The 12,330-nt window shown below is 39.9% G+C and overlaps 1 protein-coding gene across 1 annotated transcript in view; it reads left to right on the plus strand.

Moving 5' to 3' along the window:
- The first annotated feature begins 1,774 nt into the window (after positions 1–1,774).
- Positions 1,775–12,330, plus strand: part of LOC142309770 (tolloid-like protein 2) — a 347,584-nt gene continuing 337,028 nt past the window's right edge. Inside the window, exon 1 of the mRNA XM_075347217.1 lies at positions 1,775–2,002. Within this exon, the coding sequence (XP_075203332.1) occupies positions 1,834–2,002 (169 nt within the window). The 5' untranslated portion in view covers positions 1,775–1,833. The remainder of the gene's footprint in view (positions 2,003–12,330) is intronic.

Below are 12,330 nucleotides of genomic sequence, written 5' to 3' on the forward strand. Positions count from 1 at the left end.
TGAACCGCACATTAGCCCACAGTCAGGCTACCCTGACGCAGCCTGAGAAGGGAGGAAACTGCAGACGAGACATGGATTAGCTGATCGAAAACCTTGCGGATGGCCCCCAAGAAGATTTGAATGACTGTCTGAGGTGACAGGGTCTTTTCTCTACCATAAGGAGATGATCCAAGCAAGAGCCTCCCCCCAGGTGGGACATTAAAAAACCCACTTTGGCCCAATTGGAAGTGAACTGTTGAGCCAGTTGTTCATAATGCAGCGTACACTAAATGATGAACTTTCGGCAATGATTGGGGTCGCTGTCAAACTGTGGCAGTTCAGATAGACATGGACAGGATCCAGGAGCGAAGGTTGCAAGATGTGCTGTAGAAGCTGGGGATGCCATGGCGAAGGCTGGTGTCAGTGCATTCTAAAGGACCTTCAATGACTGCAGGAAGGAAAGGATTTGATCATGCTGTTCACATCATCCCTCAAATTAGTTCAGAGACTGGTAGAGGATTGGAATTAGTGGAGTATATAGCTTGAGCAAACTGTCATGTTGGCAGGTGTGGACCTACTGTGCTAAGATCTGATTTACCCTGAAGAGGTGTGACTAAGTGCCTACACTAAAGCCTCTGATGTTGAAGATGCCTGGGTTGCCGGTAGACACCAGGTACCGGTATTACACATAGTGCTCTATTTTGTCAGGTACTCGTATTATATCCACAGCACTGTTGTGTCAGGTACTGGTATTATACACGTTGCTGTGTAGTATCAAGTACTGGTATTACACATGACACAATGATGTGTCAGGTATTGGCATTATACATGGTGCTGTGTTGTGTCAGGTACTGGTATTATACACTGTGTTGTGCTGGATCAGGTACTGGTATTATACATGTTCCTGTTCACTGGCGGGCGCAGAGAAGGGCCCCTGTTAAAGAACAGTATGTGGGACATTTCAAGTCCAATAACTGCTTTGGAGCTAGAAATGGGCCCCCTAACCTTTCGAGCCCCTGCACAGGTTGCATAAATAGTATGTCCACGCCTACTTGTGGTAGTTTCAGGTACTGGTATTACACCTGGTACTGTGTCGTCAGGTACTGGTATTATAAACTGTGTTGTGTCAGGTACTGGTATTATACCTGGTACTGTTACCAATATTTTACAGATCTGTCAGGTTATTGGTGTTGTACATAGTGCTGTGTTTTGTTAGATATTGGCTTCATACACGGTGCTGTGCTGTTTTCGGTACTGTAATCTGGTGCTATAGACAGCGCTGTGCTGTGGTACTACACCTGGCTCTGTGAAGTGTTACTAGCGTTATACAAGGTACTACTGTACGTTATTCGTACTATACAGGGCTCTGCACGTACCCGGCAGTATACACGGTGCTTTGTCCTGGTACTATAGACACGGCTGTGTACAGTAGGACACATGGCTCAGCCCGGCACTACACACGGCGCTGTACAGAGCCGCACTCAGCAGCACGCACGCCCGGCGCTGAGCGGAGAAGTGGAGGGCAGCTCCGGGGGTTAGCGCTGCTTTATAATGAGCTGTGTGCAGGGAGCGGCTGATTGGACGAAGCAGCCAATGAGGAACACCCCGGCCTGGGACTACTAGTGAGCAGGGCGCAGACCACGCCCCCGGCCGAGCAGACCCCGCCCCCTGCCCCCGCCCCCTGCACCCCTTATACGCCGCCTGCAGCCACGATCCCCCACAAGTATCATCTGCCGCTCGGCGCTGTACCGCTGCTGCCCCCCAACACATCAGCCCACCTGCAGCCCCTGCCTCACTCCCCGCACACACAGCAGCCCGGTGTCCTCCCTCCAAACTTGTACTGTGTCTCCAGCAATGACTGGCTGCGGGTCCCATGTGGGGCGGCTGTGCACACTGACATCTGTAGCCCTGACCTTACTGTGGGGCATCCGCCTGGCCATGGGGCAGGATTATCAATTTGGGTTGGAATACTTAATGGAAGATACCACAGAGGAAGCGGAGTACAAGGATCCGTGCAAGGCTGGTAGGTGCATGCCTTTCTTCTTTCCATTCATCTCCACTACATGCCACTGGAGCAGATCTGCATTAAGTTGGCCTCTAATGTAACCATATTCCACAATTCTAAAAATATAAATATTATCTCTAATTGTAGCAATGTAACCAAAATATCCAACATACCCAACTCCCAGATAAATGGGAAAAAACAAAGTTCTCCATAATTTTCCTATCTCAGTCAGTGTGGGGTATGTGATGGTGTGACATCTGTAGGTACAAGGATCATCATGGGTCGTATCCATTGAAAAGTCGCTGTGCCAGTCACATACACAACACTGATGACAGCAGAGGCATCTTTATTAATCTTCGTCCCTGGATATGTCGCTCCGGCAGCGCTTTATGGAGCAGGATAATGGGCTACGTTCACCAATCTGTTCACCTTTTGTGTCTCTGCGGATTGAAGAAAAGCAACTATTCCTGTCGCTCAAATTTTGGGGCAAAATTTTATATGATTTCTATTGTTTCTCTCATTTTTAGGTTAAACATTCCCTTTAAATATTACATTTAGTAATGGGTGAATAGTAACTATTCGTGTTCGGATGATGCTTACCGAATACCGAGTACTTTTCCAGTATTTGTCACATCAAGAGAAATGTTCGGGTTCCCCATTGACTTAACTTGCATTAGGTTCATTATTGATGACGAATACCAGAATAGGACTTTGGGATTTGTTAAGGATAATCCAAACACGAATAGTTACTATTCACGCATCACTAATTATATTACAAGCTAATCTTTTATGTCTTCTATTTTATTAACCTTTTTGTTGTTATAGATTTTAGAGAAACTTAAGTGGTGAATGATATGGGGTTATTACACCCCCATCCAGTGGTCGCCACCCAGCTTTCTAAAAGCACTGAATGGAAAATTGGCTAAGTCAGATTTATTAAGCAGGAGCTTTGGAAAGCGGAAAATATAAGGGCTCATTCAGACATCTGTTTTCTTCACATATGAGAAAAATGATCCATGTCGTTTTGTTGAGAGTTTCATCAGCATCGTTCTAGTTTGATCAGAGTCATTCCAGTTTGATGAGTCTTTCTAGTTTGATCAGAGACATTTTAGTTTGATCAGAGTCTTTCTAGTTTGATCAGAGTCTTTCTAGTTTGATCAGAGTCTTTCTAGTTTGATCAAAATATAATGGTGGACAAAAGAAAAACGGGTATATGCCGCGCTTAAAAACCACTGAGTTGGAAGTGATATAATATTTCTCTTTTATTTACAGCATTCCTACGCGTTTCAGAGACAACAGACCGTCTCCTTCTTCAGGGAAAAAAGAAATCCCTGAAGAAGGAGACGGTCTGTTGTCTCTGAAACGCGTAGGAATGCTGTAAATAAAAGAGAAATATTATATCACTTCCAACTCAGTGGTTTTTAAGCGCGGCATATACCCGTTTTTCTTTTGTCCACCATTATATTTATATCGTGCCCACAGGGCCGCTGCTTGAACCACGCGGACACTCACATGTCTTTGAAGGAGTTGTGACTGGCACAACCCCACCAGGTGAGTGTTACTGTACCTTCTCTAACATCATATGTTATATCGGGTAAGACCCTATTGCGCCCTTTTGTCTCCCCATTTTAGTTCATAGTTTGATCAAAGACATTTTAATTTGATCACAGTCTTTCTAGTTTGATCAGAGACATTTTAGTTTGATCAGAGACATTTTAGTTTGATCAGAGTCATTCTAGTTTGATCAGAGACTTTCTAGTTTGATCAGAGTCTTTCTAGTTTGATCAGAGTCTTTCTAGTTTGATCAGAGTCTTTCTAGTTTGATCAGAGTCTTTCTAGCTTGATCAGAGATATTTTAGTTTGATCAGAGTCTTTCTAGTTTGATCAGAGTCTTTCTAGTTTGATCAGAGTTTTTCTAGTTTGATCAGAGTCTTTCTAGTTTGATCAGAGACTTTCTAGTCTGATCAGAGTCTTTCTAGTTTGATCAGAGTCTTTCTAGTTTGATCAAAGACATTTTAGTTTGATCACAGTCTTTCTAGTTTGATCAGAGACATTTTAGTTTGATCAGAGACATTTTAGTTTGATCAGAGTCATTCTAGTTTGATCAGAGACTTTCTAGTTTGATCAGAGTCTTTCTAGTTTGATCAGAGTCTTTCTAGTTTGATCAGAGTCTTTCTAGTTTGATCAGAGTCTTTCTAGCTTGATCAGAGATATTTTAGTTTGATCAGAGTCTTTCTAGTTTGATCAGAGTCTTTCTAGTTTGATCAGAGTCTTTCTAGTTTGATTAGAGACTTTCTAGTTTGATCAGAGACTTTCTAGTTTGATGAGTCTTTCTAGTTTGATGAGTCCTTCTAGTTTGATCAGAGTCTTTATAGCTTGATGAGTCTTTCTAGTTTGATCAGAGTCTTTCTAGTTTGATCACAGACTTTCTAGTTTGATCAGAGTCTTTCTAGTTTGATCAGAGTCTTTCTAGTTTAATCAGAGTCTTTCTAGTTTGATCAGAGTCTTTCTAGTTTGATCAGAGTCTTTCTAGTTTAATCAGAGTCTTTCTAGTTTGATCAGAGACTTTCTAGTTTGATCAGAGACTTTCTAGTTTGATCAGTCTTTCCAGTTTGATCAGAGTCTTTCTAGTTTGATCAGAGACTTTCTAGTTTGATCAGAGTCTTTCTAGTTTGATCAGAGTCTTTCTAGTTTGATCAGAGTCTTTCTAATTTTATCAGAGACTTTCTAGTTTGATCAGAGACTTTCTAGTTGATCAGAGTCTTTCTAGTTTGATTAGAGTCTTTCTAGTTTAATCAGAGTTTTTCTAGTTTGAGCAGAGACATTTTAGTGTGATCAGAGTCTTTTGTAGTTTGATCAGAGTTTTTCTAGTTTGATCAGAGTCTTTCTAGTTTGATCGGAGTCTTTCTAGTTTGATCAGAGACTTTCTAGTTTGATGAGTCTTTCTAGTTTGATGAGTCCTTCTAGTTTGATCAGAGTCTTTCTAGCTTGATGAGTCTTTCTAGTTTGATCAGAGTCTTTCTAGTTTGATCACAGACTTTCTAGTTTGATCAGAGTCTTTCTAGTTTGATCAGAGTCTTTCTAGTTTGATCAGAGTCTTTCTAGTTTGATCAGAGTCTTTCTAGTTTGATTAGAGAATTTCTAGTTTGATCAGAGACTTTCTAGTTTGATCAGTCTTTCTAGTTTGATCAGAGTCTTTCTAGTTTGATCAGAGTCTTTCTAGTTTGATCAGAGACTTTCTAGTTTGATCAGAGTCTTTCTAGTTTGATCAGAGTCTTTCTAGTTTGATCAGAGTCTTTCTAATTTTATCAGAGACTTTCTAGTTTGATCAGAGACTTTCTAGTTGATCAGAGTCTTTCTAGTTTGATTAGAGTCTTTCTAGTTTAATCAGAGTTTTTCTAGTTGGAGCAGAGACATTTTAGTGTGATCAGAGTCTTTTGTAGTTTGATCAGAGTTTTTCTAGTTTGATCAGAGTCTTTCTAGTTTGATCGGAGTCTTTCTAGTTTGATCAGAGACTTTCTAGTTTGATGAGTCTTTCTAGTTTGATGAGTCCTTCTAGTTTGATCAGAGTCTTTCTAGCTTGATGAGTCTTTCTAATTTGATCAGAGTCTTTCTAGTTTGATCACAGACTTTCTAGTTTGATCAGAGTCTTTCTAGTTTGATCAGAGTCTTTCTAGTTTGATCAGAGTCTTTCTAGTTTGATCAGAGACTTTCTAGTTTGATCAGAGTCTTTCTAGTTTGATCAGAGTCTTTCTAGTTTGATCAGAGTCTTTCTAGTTTGATTAGAGAATTTCTAGTTTGATCAGTTTGATCAGAGACTTTCTAGTTTGATCAGTCTTTCTAGTTTGATCAGAGTCTTTCTAGTTTGATCAGAGTCTTTCTAGTTTGATCAGAGACTTTCTAGTTTGATCAGAGTCTTTCTAGTTTGATCAGAGTCTTTCTAGTTTGATCAGAGTCTTTCTAGTTTTATCAGAGACTTTCTAGTTTGATCAGAGACTTTTTAGTGTGATCAGAGTCTTTTGTAGTTTGATCAGAGTTTTTCTAGTTTGATCAGAGTCTTTCTAGTTTGATCGGAGTCTTTCTAGTTTGATCAGAGACTTTCTAGTTTGATGAGTCTTTCTAGTTTGATGAGTCCTTCTAGTTTGATCAGAGTCTTTCTAGCTTGATGAGTCTTTCTAGTGTGATCAGAGTCTTTCTAGTTTGATCACAGACTTTCTAGTTTGATCAGAGTCTTTCTAGTTTGATCAGAGTCTTTCTAGTTTGATCAGAGTCTTTCTAGTTTGATCAGAGACTTTCTAGTTTGATCAGAGTCTTTCTAGTTTGATCAGAGTCTTTCTAGTTTGATCAGAGTCTTTCTAGTTTGATTAGAGAATTTCTAGTTTGATCAGAGACTTTCTAGTTTGATCAGTCTTTCTAGTTTGATCAGAGTCTTTCTAGTTTGATCAGAGTCTTTCTAGTTTGATCAGAGACTTTCTAGTTTGATCAGAGTCTTTCTAGTTTGATCAGAGTCTTTCTAGTTTAATCAGTTTTTCTAGTTTGATCAGAGACATTTTAGTGTGATCAGAGTCTTTTGTAGTTTGATCAGAGTTTTTCTAGTTTGATCAGAGTCTTTCTAGTTTGATGAGTCTTTCTAGTTTGAAGAGTCTTTCTAGTTTGATCAGAGTCTTTCTAGTTTGATTAGAGTCTTTCTATTGTGATTAGAGTCTTTCTAGTTTGATTAGAGTCTTTCTAGTTTGATCAGAGTCTTTCTAGTTTGATCAGAGTCTTTCTAGTTTGATCAGAGACATTTTAGTGTGATCAGAGTCTTTCTAGTTTGATCAGAGTCTTTCTAGTTTGATCAGAGTCTTTCTAGTTTGATCAGAGTCTTTCTAGTTTGATCAGAGTCTTTCTAGTTTGATCAGAGGCTTTCTAGTTTGATCAGAGTCTTTCTAGTTTGATCAGAGTCTTTCTAGTTTGATCAGAGACATTTTAGTTTGATCAGAGTCTTTCTAGTTTGAACAGAGTCTTTCTAGTTTGATCAGAGTCTTTCTAGTTTGATTAGAGTCTTTCTAGTTTGATCAGAGAGATTTTAGTTTGATTAGAGTCTTTCTAGTTTGAACAGAGTCATTCTAGTTTGATTAGAGTCTTTCTAGTTTGATCAGAGTCTTTCTAGTTTGATCAGAGTCTTTCTAGTTTGATCAGAGACATTTTAGTTTGATCAGAGTCTTTCTAGTTTGATCAGAGTCTTTCTAGTTTGATCAGGATCTTTCTAGTTTGATCAAAGACATTTTAGTTTGATCAGAGTCTTTCTAGTTTGATCAGAGTCTTTCTGTTTTGATCAGAGACATTTTAGTTTGATCAGAGTCTTTCTAGTTTGATCAGAGTCTTTCTAGTTTGAACAGAGTCATTCTAGTTTGATCAGAGTCATTCTAGTTTGATCAGAGTCATTCTAGTTTCATCAGAGTCTTTGTAGTTTGATCAGAGTCTTTCTAGTTTGAAAAAAGTCTTTCTAGTTTGATCAGGATCTTTCTAGTTTGATCAGAGACATTTTAGTTTGATCAGAGTCTTTCTAGTTTGATCAGAGTCTTTCTAGTTTGATCAGAGACTTTCTAGTTTGATCAGAGACTTTCTAGTTTGATCAGAGTCTTTCTAGTTTGATCAGAGTCTTTCTAGTTTGATCAGAGTCTTTCTAGTTTGATTAGAGAATTTCTAGTTTGATCAGAGACTTTCTAGTTTGATCAGTCTTTCTAGTTTGATCAGAGTCTTTCTAGTTTGATCAGAGACTTTCTAGTTTGATCAGAGTCTTTCTAGTTTGATCAGAGTCTTTCTAGTTTAATCAGTTTTTCTAGTTTGATCAGAGACATTTTAGTGTGATCAGAGTCTTTTGTAGTTTGATCAGAGTTTTTCTAGTTTGATCAGAGTCTTTCTAGTTTGATGAGTCTTTCTAGTTTGAAGAGTCTTTCTAGTTTGATCAGAGTCTTTCTAGTTTGATTAGAGTCTTTCTATTGTGATTAGAGTCTTTCTAGTTTGATTAGAGTCTTTCTAGTTTGATCAGAGTCTTTCTAGTTTGATCAGAGTCTTTCTAGTTTGATCAGAGACATTTTAGTGTGATCAGAGTCTTTCTAGTTTGATCAGAGTCTTTCTAGTTTGATCAGAGTCTTTCTAGTTTGATCAGAGTCTTTCTAGTTTGATCAGAGTCTTTCTAGTTTGATCAGAGTCTTTCTAGTTTGATCAGAGTCTTTCTAGTTTGATCAGAGTCTTTCTAGTTTGATCAGAGACATTTTAGTTTGATCAGAGTCTTTCTAGTTTGAACAGAGTCTTTCTAGTTTGATCAGAGTCTTTCTAGTTTGATTAGAGTCTTTCTAGTTTGATCAGAGAGATTTTAGTTTGATTAGAGTCTTTCTAGTTTGAACAGAGTCATTCTAGTTTGATTAGAGTCTTTCTAGTTTGATCAGAGTCTTTCTAGTTTGATCAGAGTCTTTCTAGTTTGATCAGAGACATTTTAGTTTGATCAGAGTCTTTCTAGTTTGATCAGAGTCTTTCTAGTTTGATCAGGATCTTTCTAGTTTGATCAAAGACATTTTAGTTTGATCAGAGTCTTTCTAGTTTGATCAGAGTCTTTCTGTTTTGATCAGAGACATTTTAGTTTGATCAGAGTCTTTCTAGTTTGATCAGAGTCTTTCTAGTTTGAACAGAGTCATTCTAGTTTGATCAGAGTCATTCTAGTTTGATCAGAGTCATTCTAGTTTCATCAGAGTCTTTGTAGTTTGATCAGAGTCTTTCTAGTTTGAAAAAAGTCTTTCTAGTTTGATCAGGATCTTTCTAGTTTGATCAGAGACATTTTAGTTTGATCAGAGTCTTTCTAGTTTGATCAGAGTCTTTCTAGTTTGATCAGAGACTTTCTAGTTTGATCAGAGACTTTCTAGTTGATCAGAGTCTTTCTAGTTTGATCAGTCTTTCTAGTTTGATCAGAGTTTTTCTAGTTTGATCAGAGTCTTTGTAGTTTTACCAGAGTCTTTCTAGTTTGATCAGAGTCATTCTAGTTTGATCAGAGTCATTCTAGTTTGATCAGAGTCTTTCTAGTTTGATCAGAGTTTTTCTAGTTTTATCAGAGTCTTTCTAGTTTGATCAGAGACTTTCTAGTTTGATCAAAGTCTTTCTAGTTTGATCAGAGTCTTTCTAGTTTGATCAGAGTCTTTCTAGTTTGATCAGAGACATTTTAGTTTGATCAGAGTCTTTCTAGTTTGATCAGAGTCTTTCTAGTTTGAACAAAGTCATTCTAGTTTGATTAGAGTCTTTCTAGTTTGATTAGAGCCTTTCTAGTTTGATCAGAGACATTTTAGTTTGATCAGAGTCTTTCTAGTTTGATCAGAGTCTTTCTAGTTTGATCAGCATCTTTCTAGTTTGATCAGAGACATTTTAGTTTGATCAGAGTCTTTCTAGTTTGATCAGAGACTTTCTAGTTTGAGCAGAGACTTTCTAGTTTGATCAGAGACTTTCAAGTTGATCAGAGTCTTTCTAGTTTGATCAGAGTCTTTCTAGTTTGAGCAGAGACATTTTAGTGTGATCAGAGTCTTTGTAGTTTTACCAGAGTCTTTCTAGTTTGATCAGAGTCATTCTAGTTTGATCAGAGTCATTCTAGTTTGATCAGAGTCTTTCTAGTTTGATCGGAGACTTTCCAGTTTGATCAGAGTCTTTCCAGTTTGATCAGAGACTTTCCAGTTTGATCAGAGTCTTTCCAGTTTGATCAGAGTCTTTCTAGTTTGATCAGAGTCTTTCTAGCTTAATCAGAGTCATTTTAGTTTCATCAGAGTCATTTCAGTTTGGTCCTAGTTTCTCTTATCTAGGAGTCTGTGAAAAGCAGACAGCATAAAGTTCTGTCCGTTTTTATTTCATGGACCCATAGAATTGCATTACCGATTTTGATCTCACACTCCACGATTTTACACGGACCGTTTAGTGCACAAAAATAAAAATGGAATTGTGAACTATCCCACAGACTATACTAGGTACGAGCGCTATCCATCGAATACACTGATAGATTTCATATGTGAAAAATCGCCTTCTAAGTGAGCCCTAGAATATTTATCTATGGGACAAAAGAAACCAGCTCAGGAACTAAAGGGTTTGTTTGCCACAATAAAACATTTGAGAATATGGATGCATCTAAAATTAAAAAAAAAAAATATCAGACCCCAAAGATCTAATGCTAGATCTTTGCTTCACATGTTTGTGAGGGGTTTTTGCACAAAAGTGAAAAAAAAATTGTTTTTGATCTGAGACAAACTCACCAAATGCAAGTCTATGGGTCCATGAAAACCTGACAGCAGATGGATGGCGTCCTATAGTGGTTTCCTAGAGCTGTCAGGTTTTCATTGCAAGGACAAGCTTGGGAAACCTCTCACTATGCATTTATTTATTTTTTTGCATATGAGAAAACTGATAAAAATCTCATCCAGCGAGGTCTGAACAGACGTTTGATTAAAACTGATGGGTATGTGCACCGGACGTCTTATTTAGGACAGAGTCGTCAATGTTTTCTTAGGTGAAGTCGCTTCAGGGACAAGTCGGTGGTCTTTTTCCTGAAAAGGCTTCACAGGCGGTGTTGCATTTGCTTTTTGTGGCTGCTCCTCCCTTGTGTCTTTTCCTTATACTTTCAACTACCGTATAAATTATTTTGGAAGCCGCCTGAAGAATGAACGTTACTTCTTTGAATCACTTCATGGTTTCAGCACCCCGAGGTTGTCCACTACTTTTACATTGATGGCCTATCCTTAAACGGGCTTTACACGCTGTGACATCGCTAGCCGATGCCAGCGATGCCGAGCGCGATAGCACCCGTCATACGGCCGATATGTGGTGATCGCTGCCGTAGCGAACATTATCGCTACGGCAGCGTCACACGCACATACCTGCCCAGCGACGTTGCTGTGACTGGCGATCCGCCTCCTTTCTAAGGGGGCGGTTCGTTCAGCGTCACAGCGACGTCACAGCAGCCGCCCACCTCCTTCCTTCCTCCTTTTCCGGTGGAGGCAGGTGAGATGTTTGTCGCTCCTGCGGTGTCACACACAGTGATGTGTTCTGCCTCAGGAACGACAAACAACATCGTACCTGTCGCTGCAGCGATATTAAGGAAATGAGCGACGTGACAACGAGCAACGATTTTTGACGTTTTTGTGCTTGTTGATCGTCGCTTATTTGCGTTACATGCTGCAATGTCGGTAACGGCGCCGGATGTGTGTTACTAACGACGTGACCCCGACGATATCACGTTGCCGATGTCGCAACGTGTAAAGCCTGCTTTAGGCTATGTAATCAATGTCTGATCGGCTGGGGTTCGACACCCAGACCCCACTGATCAGCTGTTCTAGGTGCCGGAGGCAGCAGTAGGAGGTGGAAATGCCCAGTTCTGGAGCTGCTCAGTTTTCTGATAGCGGCTGCAACCTTGTACTGCACATCTGCCTTCTATTGATTTGAATGGAAGGCAGATGTGCAGTACCCGGCTACAGTCGCTACTGGTCGACGGAGCAGCTCCAGAACTTAGCATTTCCAGTCTCCACCGCCGCTGGCACTAAGACTAGCTGATTGGTGGGTCGTGGGTTGTCAGACCCTGGCCGATCAGTCATTGAAAACCTAACCTAATAATAGGCCATCATTTTTATAGTGGCCAACATCCTTAAAAGATGTAGCATGCACACAACAATGTCGTTTTTACATTGATCTATAATACGTTCATTTTTTGTGCGTTTTGTTGTGCTTTATCAGCTGGTTTTCAGGTTGGATCTACCTGAAAATGATGACATACTCCAAAAACACAAAGCTCCTAACCGTCTCAAATTACAAAAGCCATGAACTTTTCATATTCTTTTAATTTCTGCTTTATTTGTTCCCCACCGCTGTAGGAGTTTTAATTTTCTGTGAAATTATGCCTCTTACAAAAACAGTGATACATGATGTGGCCAACAACCACTCCTCAATATAGCCCGCTTTACATGTTGCAATTTCGCATACGATATCATATGCGATTTGCAACGCCCCCATCGTATGTGTGGCACATTCAATTTGTTGAACGTGCCGCACAAACGATTAACCCCCGTCACACATACTTACCTTCCATACGACCTCGATGTGGGCGGCAAACGTCCACTTGCTGGAGTGGGAGGGACGTCACGCGGCAGCCGGCCAATAGAAGCGGAGGAGAGGAGCTGAGCGGGACGTAAAACTCCCGCCCACCTCCTTCCTTCCGCATTACCGGCCGTTTGCCGCAGGACGCAGGTAAGATCTGTTCATCGTTCCCAGGGTGTCACACACTGCGATGTGTGCTACCCCGGGTACGATGAACAATCTGACTTTCAATTCATGAGGAA

The sequence above is a fragment of the Anomaloglossus baeobatrachus genome, chromosome 5 (assembly GCF_048569485.1).
Source record: "Anomaloglossus baeobatrachus isolate aAnoBae1 chromosome 5, aAnoBae1.hap1, whole genome shotgun sequence".
In the NCBI taxonomy this organism is placed as follows: Eukaryota; Metazoa; Chordata; class Amphibia; order Anura; family Aromobatidae; genus Anomaloglossus; species Anomaloglossus baeobatrachus.